Source organism: Loxodonta africana, chromosome 6 (assembly GCF_030014295.1).
Source record: "Loxodonta africana isolate mLoxAfr1 chromosome 6, mLoxAfr1.hap2, whole genome shotgun sequence".
NCBI lineage: Eukaryota > Metazoa > Chordata > Mammalia > Proboscidea > Elephantidae > Loxodonta > Loxodonta africana.
This window is the reverse complement of record NC_087347.1, coordinates 19,241,535-19,254,903: the sequence shown is the minus strand read 5'-3', so window position 1 is coordinate 19,254,903 and position 13,369 is coordinate 19,241,535. Positions and strand designations below refer to the sequence as shown.

At 39.4% G+C, this 13,369-nt stretch overlaps 1 protein-coding gene across 1 annotated transcript in view; it reads left to right on the top strand.

Moving 5' to 3' along the window:
* Window positions 1–7,463: 7,463 nt before the first annotated feature.
* LOC100667245 (putative serine protease K12H4.7) overlaps window positions 7,464–13,369 on the top strand; it is a 77,531-nt gene continuing 71,625 nt past the window's right edge. The window contains exon 1 of the mRNA XM_064287394.1: window positions 7,464–7,696. Coding sequence (XP_064143464.1) covers window positions 7,526–7,696 — 171 coding nt within the window. The 5' untranslated portion in view covers window positions 7,464–7,525. The remainder of the gene's footprint in view (window positions 7,697–13,369) is intronic.

The following is a 13,369-nucleotide window of genomic DNA, read 5'->3' as shown; positions in this document are numbered from 1 at the left end:
ACTCCAGGTCTTTGCACATATCATGATACTTTTTCTTATCAAGCCTCCTTTTGAAATCTTTTCAGCTCTTTTACTTCATCATTTCTTCCATTTGCTTTAACTACTTGACATTCAAGAGCAAGTTTCAGAGTCTCCTCTGACATCCATCTTGATCTTTTCTTTCTTTCCTGTCTTTTCAATGACCTCTAGCTTTCATCACGTATGACTTCCTTGATGTCATTCCACAACTGGTTTGGTCTTAGGTCATTAGTGTTCAACAGGTGAAATCTCTTTTTGAGATGGTCTCTAAATTCAGGTGGGACATACTCAAGTTTGAACTTTGGCTCTTATGGACATGTTCTAATTTTCTTTGGCTTCAATTTGAACTTGCATATGAGTAATTGATTGTCTTTTCTGAAGTCCTCCCCTGACCTTTTTTTGACTGATGGTTTTGAGCTTTTCCATTGTCTCTTTTCACAGATTAAGTAGATTTGATTCCTACTTATTCCATCTGGTGAGGTTGACATCTGTATTCACTGTTTATGTTGTTTAACAAATATATTTGTGGAGGTGGATCCAAGACAGTGAAGTAGTCAGAAGCTCCCTGGGGCCCCTTTTAAAACAAAGACCCAAACAAAACAAGTTAATCCAGGATTCCTGAACATCAAAGACAAAGTTGAGGAATTGGACTGAGAGGCAGGGGAAGGGAGAACTGGTTCAGAAGTAGTGAGGAGTTACCAGACCTGACTCAGCTGGAACCAGCACCCTGTAGGCCAATCCCACTGTGGCTTCAAGTGCGGTGAGGCATGCAGAGGCATTCAGGACTGTTTTCCACATAGGTGGAAGCCAAATGTCAGAGGGTCTGCTCAACCCTCCAGGAAAAGCCAGAAGCAGCCCACATTCAGCAAATAAGTACCTGGCTTTCCCTACCACAATCCAAAAACACCCCTTTAGGAAAATTCTCTCACTCACTTGTCTGCTCCCTTCCTGCTCTGCACTGGGTCCAACAGGCTGCATCATCAGGGCAGGGAAAAGAACCCTGCGCTCACCCTGAGACATTCTCCCAACCCTGGAGTGGAAACAAATTGACAAACAGGGAAAAATTAATCTCCTGGCAGCCCTAATCTGGGAACTCAGGACAGAAACAGCACCTTTGCCTAGGCATAGGCATAAAGGGTCCATGGACTTTGAATGTGTTCGCCCCTACATAGACTTGTGTAGGCCCATTACAACAGCATAGGCCCTCATTAGCATGGAACAACTGGGTATATAACTGAAGTCTAACTTCATCTGTTTTAGCTATATGGTGCAGAAGAAAATTCATGTCATTTGACACCACCCTGCCAATTAAGCAGGGTGCTCACCTACCCACATCAGGGGCCTGAGGACTGGTGGCTCCACCAAAGACACCTAGTTACCAGTGACTGAGGTACAAGAGTAAGTGGTGACTCCAGGTCCTTACAGCCAACAACATTGGCTTCTCATAGTCCAGATGCAAAACATACCCACCTACACACTCTAGAGAACATAGACACACTTTCCTTACAGACACTCAGGGGTGGTTGTCAGCCACCAGCTTTGATCAGTGTATGACCTCACTACTGAACTGAAATACCTGAGCCCATACCAATTACTCCTGCTCATCTAGCGCTGTAGATGAGAGCTCGAACCACACACTTGGTGACTGACTATCTGGACATCTGAGCTGAATCCATACAAGAAAAATAAACGGACTTCTGGGCTCACATACCAAATAAGAGCAATAACAACCTGTTGGCAGGAAGTTAGATCTTTAAAGGCTACAATAATCAAACCAGTTCACTTGAGCAGCCTATTTAGATATATAAACACAAAACAAAAGCTAAGACGCAGTAAGCAAACATAAAATAAATAAGTATAATAACTTACTGATGGCTCAGAGAAAATAGTCAATATGAAATCATGTAAACAGGCAGGCCACAATGGCTTCAGAAATCTCCCAAAAGAAAGAAAAAGAAATCTTCTGTATGAAAATACTTCCTGGAATTACCAGAGGTAGAATACAACAGGTTAATATATAGAATTCTTCAAGAGTTCAAGAAGGACATCAGGCAAATAGCAGACTAAACCAAGGAAGCACAGAAAAATCATTAGAGGAACTTAACAGATTAGACAAAAGCAAAATGAAAAATTTCATAGGCTGCAAGAATCAATAGAGAGACATCAAATAAACATGCTGAAGATTAAAAATAAAATTTCAGAATTAGACAATAGAGTAGGAACTCATAAGAGCAGAATTGAGGCAATGCAAGTCAGAATTACTGAGACTGAAGATAAAGCACTTGACATCAACATATTTGAGGAAAGATCAGATAAAAGAATTTTTAAAAAATGGAGAGACTCTGAGAATTATGTGGGACCCTATTAAGAGGAATAACATGAGTGATTGGAGTATCAGAAGAGGGGGGGAACAGAAAATACAGAGAGAAATGTTGAAGATTTCTTGGCAGAAAACTTCCCTGAGACCCTGCAAGATATCTATTCAATATTCTTATTGAACTTCACACAATATAGGCTCCAAAATAATGTCACCAAGGCATATTATAATTCAACTTGCCAAAATGAAAGATAAAGAGAGAATTTTAAGAGTAACTAGGGATAAACAAAAAGTCACCTACAAAGGAGAGTCAATAAGACTAAGCTGGGACTACTCAGCAGCAACCAACCAGGCAAGAAGGCAATGGGACAACATATATAAACCCTTAAAGGAAAAACAAAATTTCCAGTAAGAATTATATATCCAGCAAAGCTGTCTCTCAATATGATGGCAAAACTATGACACTTCCAGGCAAATGAAGCTTCTATAGCAATCTATAGATACAAAGCAAACCCAATCCAAATTACAATGGCATTTTTTAATGGGATTGAGAAGCAAATCACCAACTTTATATGGAAAGGGAAGAGACCTTGGGTAAATAATCCATTACTGAAGAAGAAAAACAAAGTGGGAAGTCTCACACTGCCTGATTTTAGAACATATTATACCACCATGGTAGTCAAAACAGCCTGGTACTAATACAAAAACAGATACATAGATCAGTGGAACAGAATTGAGATTCCAGATGATAATTCTCCACTATAAGCAACTGATATGTGACAAAGGCCCGAAGTCCTCAATTGGGGAAAAGACAATCTCTTTAACAAATCGTGATGGAATAACTGGATATCCATCCATATAAAAGTGAAACAAGATCCATACCTTGCACCATGAGGAAAAACTAACTCAAAATGTATTAAAGACCTAAATATAAAATCTAATATGATGAAGAACATGGAAGAAAAAGTAGGGACAACCCTAGGAGCCCTAATAGAAATACAAAAGATTGCTAATAATGCACAAACACCAATAGAGAAACTAGATAACTGGGAGCTTCTAAAAATAAAACACTGAACTCTCATCCAAAAACTTCATCGAAAGAGCAAAAACACAACCTAACCAAAACCAAAACCAAACTCAGTGCCTTCGAGTCGATTCTGACTCATAGTGACCCTATAGGACACAGTAGAACTGCCCAATAGAGTTTCCAAGGAGTGCCTGGTGGATTTGAACTGCTGACCCTTTGGTTAGCAGCCAAAGCGCTTAACCAATATGCCAACAGTGTTTCCAAAACACAACCTGTAGACTGGGAAAAAATATGTGGGCCAGCACAAATCCAATCAGTGTCTAATCTCCAAAATCTACAAGATACTGCAAAACCTCAACAACAAAAAGACAAAAAACACAATTAAAAAATAGGCAAAAGATATGAACAGGCACTTTGCCAAAGAAGACATTAAGGCAGCTGACAGATAAATGAGGAAATGCTTATGATCATGAGCTTTTAAGAAAAGCAAATTAAGACTACAATGTGATACCATCTCATCTCAACAAGGCTGGCGTTAATCAAGAAAACACAAAATAATAAATTTTGGAGAGGCTGTGGAGAGTGGGTCACTTATACACTCCTGGTGGGAATGTAAAATGGTACAACCACATAGGAAACTGATTTTGAGCTTCCTTAAAAAGCTAGAAATAGAAGTACCATATGATCCAGCAATCCCGCTCCTTGGAATATATCCTAGGGAAGTAAGAGCTGTCCCAGAAATAGATACGCCCACACCCATGTTCATTGCAGCACTGTTTACAATAGTAAAAAGATAGAAACAACCTAGGAATCTATCAAGGGATGAAAGGATAAATAAATTATGATTATATTCACACAAGGGAATGCTATGCAATGATAAAAAACAGTGACGAATCTGAGAAACATCTCATAACATGGAGGAATCTGGAATGCATTATGCTGAGTGAAATTAGTCAGTTGCAAAAGGACAAATATTCTATGGGACCACTACTATAAGAACTCAAGAAAAGGTATAAACACAGAAGAAAACATTCTTTGATGGTTACTAGTGTGGGGAGGGAGTGTGAGCGGTATTCACTAACTAGACAGTAGACAAGAATTATTTTAGGTGAAGGGAAGAACAACACACAATTCAGGTGAAGTCAGCAAAACTGGACTAAACAAAAGCTAAGACATTTCCTGAATACAACCAAACACTTTTAAGGACAAAGTAGCAGGGGCAGGAGTCTGGGGACCATAGTTTCAGGGGACATCTAGGTCAATCGGCATAACAAAGTTTATTAAGAAAATGTTCTGCATTCCACAATGGTGAGTGGCATCTGGGGTCTTAAAAGCTAGCAAGCAGCCATCTAAGATGCATCAGTTTGTCCAAACCCACCTGGAGCAAAGTAGAATGATGAATTCCAAAGACATATGAAAAATATGAGACTAAGAGACAGAGAAGGCCAAATAAACCAGAGATTCCATCAGCCTGAGACAGGAAGAACTAGATGGTGCCTGGGTACCACCAATGATCACCCTGACAGGGAACACAACAGAGAGTCCCAGATGGAGCAGTCTATAAGTTGGGTTCAGAACTCAATTTCTGCTAAATAGGCCAGGCTTGATGGTCTCAGTGAGACTGGAGGGACCCCAGAGGTCATCGTCCCCAGACTTTCTGTTATCACAAAACTAAAACCATTCCTGATGCCAATTCTTCAGACAAAGATTAGACTGGACTGTAAGATATTAAATGATACTGTTGAAGAGTGTGCTTCTTGGCTCAAGTAGATGCATGAAACTAAATGGGGAAATGCTGTCTGGAGGTGAGATGAAAAGGCAGAAGGGGACAGGAGCTGGTTGAATGGACAAGGAAAATACAGAGCGGAGAGGTGAAGTGTGCTGTCACTTAGTAGGGAGAGCAACTAGAGTCACATAACACTGTGTTCAAGTTTTTCTATGAGAAACTGACTTAAATTTTAAACTTTCACTTAAAGCCCAATTAAAAAAAATAGATACACAAACTTGAGATTTTCACTGGAAAGAACTAAAGGACTTGGACAAGAAAATTCCTTGTGACCAGTTCTCAAATGTTTCTGTGAGTCTATGAGCATGTGTGGAAACAGGACGAAAACGATGCAAAGTATTTACTGCCCCATGATACAATCAAATACTAGTAGGGTCAGGGTTCCTTAAGGAGAAAGAATTTATTGATGCTCTTAATCTACATATTTCTCTGCAGGGATCCACAGTAAACACTCATTGAAGCAGCAGTCAAGAAATCCAACAATGCATTACACTGGACAATTATGTTGCAAAAGGACTCTTTGATGTGTTGAAAATCACAGCTGTCATTCTGAGGACTAAGGTGTGCGTGACCTAAGCCACGGTATTGTCAGTCACCTCACATATATGCAAAAACTGGAGAATGAATAAGGAAGACTGACAAAGTATTGATGCCTTTGAATTTTTGTGTTGGTCAAGAACACTGAATATACTATGGACTTTCAGAAGAACTAACAAGTCTGTCTTGCAATAAACACACCCATAGGGCTCTTTGGAAGTGAGGATGGTGAAACTTCATCTCAGGAACTTTGAACAATTCATCAGGAGGGACCAGTTCCTGGAGAAGGACATCATGATTGGTAAAGAAGAGGGGTCAGTGAAAATGAGGAAGACTCTCAACGAGATGGGTTGACACAGTGGTTGCAAAAATGGGCTCACACATAGCAAAGACTGTGATGATGGCTCAGAACTGGGCAGTGTTTCCTTCTGTTCTGCCTAGGGTGGTCATGAGTCAGAACTGATCTGATGGCACCTAATAACAACAACAACTGCGGGGGGGGGTCTTTATGTCCAGTTATATATCTAGGAGGTCTTGAATAAGTGGCAAAGGAACAGGACTGAAGCTTATACTGTAAGTGCTGCTCTTCCATATACTTAAAATAATAGTGAACTCATAAAACATAAGGCTAAAGAAGCATGCTCCTCAGAAGCCACAGAGGATGACAAGATTTTGTCACACTTCGAGTGGACATGTAATCAGGAAAGACCAATTTCTAGAAAAGGACATCATGTTTGGTAAAATAGAGGGTCAGCAAAATTAAGTTGAAAGCCTCCGTGATATAGAGTGACATGTGACAGCAACAATGAACTCAAAGACAGTAACAATTATGTGAATGGTGCAGGACCAGGCAATGTTTTGTTCTGTTATACCTAAGGTACCCTGAGTTAAAGCTTCAAACCCATCCAAGCCAGTGGTGTCAGTTATTCTTTGCGCTCTAGGCATATAAGAATGCCATTGAGAACTAAAGACACCGTTCTAAGATCCCACCTGTATGTAAATCCGTGTACCATTTAACACACCCCAGTTCTATAATGGCATAGACATATGTTGACTTAAAGCCCTCCCAGACCATTACTTCTATGCAGTCCTCTCTTCTTTCAATTTCCTGTACTGATGTTCCATTCTTAACTCTACTACAAGACATTCCAAGGCAGAAAAGCCATGGTGACTCCTTACCTCTCCAGGAGGTCAGCAGGTTTTGGGCATCTCAGAATATGTTCATGACAGTGGTGACACTGAAAAAGGGGTGATGATGGTGGTATTGATGGAGATTAGAATGAGACAACAATAGCAGCACCAGTTCTACAAAGAAGTAGAGGGGACAGGAGAGTGAAACTGCAACCAGAGCTTCAAATGCTTAGGTTTCTGCACAACACTGTCTCATCATTTGGAATTTGGATTTATACCTGCTCATTCTATGTGTGTGGTCTTGGAGTCCTACTAGAAGACTCCACAAGGAACAAGGAAGCAAAAACAAGGAAATCATTCAGTACAGGATGAGTTTCTCAATATCTTGCACTCTTACCCTGGGCCCTCACATTTGGTGGTTCTTGCAGCCCTGGGCACCACTTGCCCAGGGTTTTCACCCAAGTATGCGGGATGAAAAGTCACTAATAGGCATCATTTCCCTTCCCCCATTTGACCTTTTCTACTTGAATGTCCTCATAGTCTCAGGAGGTGGGGATGATGGTACTACCCACATTTCTAGAGAAAGATATCATCATGTAGCCCCAGGGGCCTAGATCCACTACTGACGGCAGTCATTCTTTCTCTAGGGTGGGGAGCAATTGCAGTAGAAATAGTCCAAACGGTGGAAGCTTGTTCCCACAACACGACCATGGCCCAAGCTCTTGGGTGGCTGCTGCTGCTGCTCTTCTGTTCTTCTGCTCAGAGTTTTCTCTGGAGACGGACTCGTGGTGCCCATCAGACAAAAGTGATGTACCCTAATTTTTCCTTCCAGCAAAAATTGGACCATTTTAGCAAAACTTTTACACGGTTATGGCCACAGGTAAAAAATTATGACTAGGGCACATGAAGACAAGTAGGGGATGGTATGAGCTTAAAGTCTTGAGGCGGGTGCTGCAGAAATCTGGGAGGTATAGAAGACATGGGGAAGGTTTTCAGGCCCTGGGTGGTCCAAATGGTTAAGTACTGAACTAACATCAAAGTTGGTGGTTCAAACCCAGCTAGGAGCACTTTGGAAAAAAGACCTGTTGATCTCTTTCTGAAAGCTCACAGTCTTGAAAACTCTATGGAGCATAGCACTTCTCTGACACTCACTGACACACCAGGAATCAGAATTGATTTTGTGACAACAGGTTTGGTTTTTTTGTTTCAGGACATTTCACTGGGTTAACATGCCATCAATGAAGTTATGAAGGAAAATTTTCTGTTATTTTTGTTTGTTTGCTTTCGAGGTCACATAGATTTTATACAAATCTGTTGCTGGATCTATAGAATTGATCAAAATCTATAGGAGGAAGTTCACCTTATATTGGCAAGTTCTTTTATGTAGAGATATGAAATGCCTGAATTTTTTTTTTTTTTTTTTAATTCTTGTTATGGAAGAAATTGTTGATGCCCAATGCTTAGATCTAATTATTTATATGGGGGTGGGGGTTGCAAAATAATAATATTAATTTTCTTCATTCTTCATTTATTAGCTAGAATATGAGTATAAAAGTAATTTCCATTATGCATTATTTGGCTACATAGTGACACGATTTGTACTGGAAAGACAGTATAAATGGTTTACTCATTCTCTTTATTTACCAGATTTTAAAAGGGCATTAAGAATGATGGATTTAGAAAATTGCACACTCACTTATTTTCTTTACCTCATATTACACAGCAGTCTCAGAATTATAATACAAAAACTGCCACCAGCAATATAATTACTAAAAAAAATTTTAAAAATTTACTTTGTAGTCTGTCCATGAGATTGATTATTACTGACTTCTCAGTCACTCAGAATTGGTCCTTTCTGTGTGGTTATGTGCTAATCAGATACCATTTATGTAGATTTATTTTACTTTATTATATTTAAAATTTGTGTTTTAAATTTTGATATAATTTCATAATTATATATTTAAATGGTCCAAAGTCGAACTGACAAAAAAAGATATTTCAACAAACTCAGATTGACTGGTTGTGTGGAGGAAGACTCATTAACAACCTGTAGGTGACACAAGCGTGCTTAAGAAAGCAAAGAGGGTTTGAAGCAAATAATGATCAGAGCAAAGACTACAGCCTTAAGTATGGATTATACCTCAATATAAAGAAAAAAAAAATCCCACAACTGCACCAATAAGCAGCTTCATGATAAATTGAGAAAAGTCTGAAGTTACCAAGGATTTCATTTTACTAGAATCCACAGTCAACAGCCATGGAAGCAGCAGTCAAGGCATGAAAGTATGTATTACATTGGACAATATATACTTTCCAAGACAGAAAAAATGTGTCTTGGAAAAAGTAGAGCCAGAAGACTCCTTAAAAGCAAGAGTGGGGAGATTTTGGCACAGGTGCTTTGGATATGTTATTGGCCAGGACAAGTCCCTGGAGACAAACATCAGGCTTGTTAGAGGGTCAGGGAAAGAATGACAGATCCTCAACAGGATGGATTGACACAGGGACTGCAACAATGGGTTCAAACATAGCAATGATTGTGAGGATGACACGGGAAAGGGCTGTGTTTTGTTCTCTGGTACATGGGGTCACTGGGAGACAGAACTAACTCCACAGCACCTAGGAACAACAACAAAACATTATTATTATTAGAGCTTCTCTTTATGATTTTATAAAAGACCAAATCCTTCCTTTTGCATGTAACTTCCCATCTTTGCTCCTTTACTTTTCTATTTTGTTAGTGATATTATAGCCAGATGTTTCTTGTTTTGTTTGTAATTTATTTTATGTATTTTGTTGGGGTTCAGAGTATAAACGGTCAAACATAGTCCAGTTCAACAGTTTCTACAGGTCTAATTTAGTGACATTGATTCCATTCTTCGTGTTGTGCAACCATTCCCACCCTCCTTTTCTGGTTTGTTCCTCCTCCATTAACATGAATTCACTCCACCCTAAGATTCCTATCTAATGTTTAGGGTTTCTTTTGTAAATTTTCTTCCATGTACATAGAACTTCAAGAGCACAACTTTCAAGGACCACATACTTTAGTAGTCAAGCTAAATTATTATTTGGTTTTAAGAAGACTTCAGGGGATATTTTTGGTTTGAGGTTTAAGGATTATATCAGAGCAAATATTTCAAGAGTTCATCTGGCCTCCATGAATCCAGTAACTCTACATTTCACGAGGATTTGAAATTCTGTTCTGCAGATTGCTGCTTTTGATCAGCATGTTTTTTTTTGAATAATTTTTATTGTGCTTTAAGTGAAAGTTTACAAATCAAGTCAGTCTGTCACACATAAGCCTATATACACCTTACTACATACTCCCATTTACTCTCCCCCTAATGAGTCAGCCCACTTCATCCTTCCAGTCTCTCCTTTCATGATGGTTTTGCCAGTTTCTAACCCTCTCCACCCTCCCATCTCCCCTCCAGACAGGAGATGCTAACACAGTCTCAAGTGTCCACCTAATACAAGTAGCTCACTCTTCATCAGCATCTCTCTCCAACCCATTGTCCAGTCCCTTCCATGTCTGATTAGTTGTCTTTGGGAATGGTTCTTGTCCTGGGCCAACAGAAGGTTTGGGGACCATGACCACCAGGATTCTTCTAGTCTCAGTCAGACCGTTAAGTCTGGTCTTTTTATGAGAATTTAGGGTCTGCATCCCACTGCTCTCCTGCTCCCTCAGGGGTTCTCTGTTGCACTCCCTGTCAGGGCAGTCATTGGTTGTGGCCGGGCACCATCTAGTTCTTCTGGTCTCAGGATGATGTAAGTCTCTGGTTCACGTGGGCCTTTCTGTCTCTTGGACTCATAGTTATCGTGTGACCTTGGTGTTATTCATTCTCCTTTGATCCAGGTGGGTTGAGACCAATTGATGCATCCTAGATGGCCGCTTGTTAGCATTTAAGACCCCAGATGCCACACTTCAAAGTGGGATGCAGAATGTTTTCAAAATGGAATTTATTTTGCCAATTGACTTAGAAGTCCCCTTAAGCCATAGTCCCCAAACCCCCACCCTTGCTCCACTGACCTTTGAAGCATTCAGTTTATCCCAGAAACTTTTTTGCTTTTGGTCCAATCCATTTGAGCTGACCATCCCTGTATTAAGTATTGCTCTTCCCTTCACCTAAAGTAGTTTTTATCTACTAATTAATCAGTAAATAACCCTTTCGCAACCTGCCTCCCTCCCCCTTCTCGTAACCACAAAAGAATGTGTTCTTCTCAGTTTATACTATTTCTCAAGAACTTATAAGAGTGGTCTTATACAATATTTGTCCTTTTGCAACTGACTAATTTCACTCAGCATAATGCCTTCCAGGTTCCTCCATGTTATGAAACGTTACACAGATTCGTCACTGTTCTTTATCGATGTGTAGTATTCCGTTGTGTGAATATACCATAATTTATTTGACCATTCATCCAACAATGGACACCTTTGTTGCTTCCAGGTTTTTGCTATTGTAAACAGTGCTGCAATAAACATGGGTGTGCATAAATCTGTTCCTGTAAAAGCTCTTATTTCTCTAGGGTATATTCCAAGGAGTGGGATTTCTGGGTTGTGTGGTAGTTCTATTTCTAAATTTTTAAGAAAATGCCAGATAGATTTCCAAAGTGGTTGTGCCATTTTACCTTCCCACCAGCAGTGTATAAGAGTTCCAATCTCTCCGCAGCCTCTCTAACATTTATTATTTTGTGATTTTTGGATTAATGCCAGCCTTGTTGGAGTGAGATGGAATCTCATCATAGTTTTAATCTGCATTTCTCTAATGGCTAATGATCGAGAGCATTTTCTCATGTATCTGTTAGCTGCCTGAATATCTTCTTTAGTGAAGTGCGTGTTCATATCCCGTGCCCAGTTTTTTATTGCGTTGTTTGTCTTTTTGTGGTTGAGTTTTAACAGAATCATATAGATTTTAGAGATCAGGTGCTGGTCAGAGATGTCATAGCTGAAAATTCTTTCCCAGTCTGTAGGTGGTCTTTTTAATCTTTTGGTGAAGTCTTTAGATGAGCATAGGTGTTTGATTTTTAGGAGTTCCCAGTTATCTGGTTTCTCTTCGTCATTTTTGGTAATGTTTTGTATTCTGTTTATGCCTTGTATTAGGACTCCTAGAGTTGTCCCTGTTTTTTCTTCCATGAACTTTATCATTTTAGTCTTTATGTTTAGGCCTTTGATCCACTTGGAGTTAGTTTTTGTGCATGGTGTGAGGTATGGGTCCTGTTTCATTTTTTTGCAAATGGATATCCAGTTATGCCAGCACCATTTGTTAAAAAGACTATCTTTTCCCCAGTTAACTGACACTGGACCTTTCTCAAATATCAGCTGCTCATATGTGGATGGATTTATATCTCGGTTCTCAATACTGTTCCATTGGTCTATGTGCCTGCTGTTGTACCAGGACCAGGCTGTTTTGACTACTGTGGCTGAATAATAGGTTCTAAAATCAGGTAGAGTGAGGCTTCCCACTTTCTTCTTCTTTTTCAGTAATGCTTTACTTATCCGGGCCTTCTTTCCCTTCCATATGCAGTTGGTGATTTGTTTCTCCATCACATTAAAAATGTCATTGGAATTTGGATTGGAGGTGCATTGTATGTATAGATGGCTTTTGGTAGAATAGACATTTTTACTATGTTAAGTCTTCCTATCCATGAGCAAGGTATGTTTTTCCACTTAAGTATATCCTTTTGAATTTCTTGTAGTAGAGCTTTGTAGTTTTCTTTGTATAGGTCTTTTACATCCTTGGTAAGATTTATTCCTAAGTATCTTATCTTCTTGGGAGCTACTGTGAATGGTATTGATTTGGTTATTTCCTCTTCGGTGTTCTTTTTGTTGATGTAGAGGAATCCAAGTGATTTTTGTATGTTTATTTTATAACCTGAGACTCTGCCAAACTCTTCTATTAGTTTCAGTAGTTTTCTGGAGGATTCCTTAGGGTTTTCTGTGTATAAGATCATGTCATCTGCAAATAGTGATAACTTTACTTCCTCCTTGCCAATCCGGATACCTTTTATTTCTTTGTCTAGCCTAATTGCCCTGGCTAGGACTTCCAGCACGATGTTGAATAAGAGCGGTGATAAAGGGCATCCTTGTCTGGTTCCCATTCTCAAGGGAAATGCTTTCAGGTTCTCTCCATTTAGAGTGATATTGGCTGTTGGCTTTGCATAGATGCCCTTTATTATGTTGAGGAATTTTCCTTCAATTCCTATTTTGGTAAGAGTTTTTATCATAAATGGGTGTTGGACTTTGTCAATGCCTTTTCTGCATCAATTGATAAGATCATGTGGTTTTTGTCTTTTGTTTTATTTATGTGATGGATTACATTAATGGTTTTTCTGATATTAAACCAGCCTTGCATACCTGGTATAAATCCCACTTGATCAGGGTGAATTATTTTTTTGACGTGTTGTTGGATTCTATTGGCTAGAATTTTGTTGAGGATTTTTGCATCTATGTTCATGAGGGATATAGGTCTATAATTTTCTTTTTTTGTAATGTCTTTACCTGGTTTTGGTATCAGGGAGATGGTGGCTTCATAGAATGAGTTGGGTAGTATTCCGT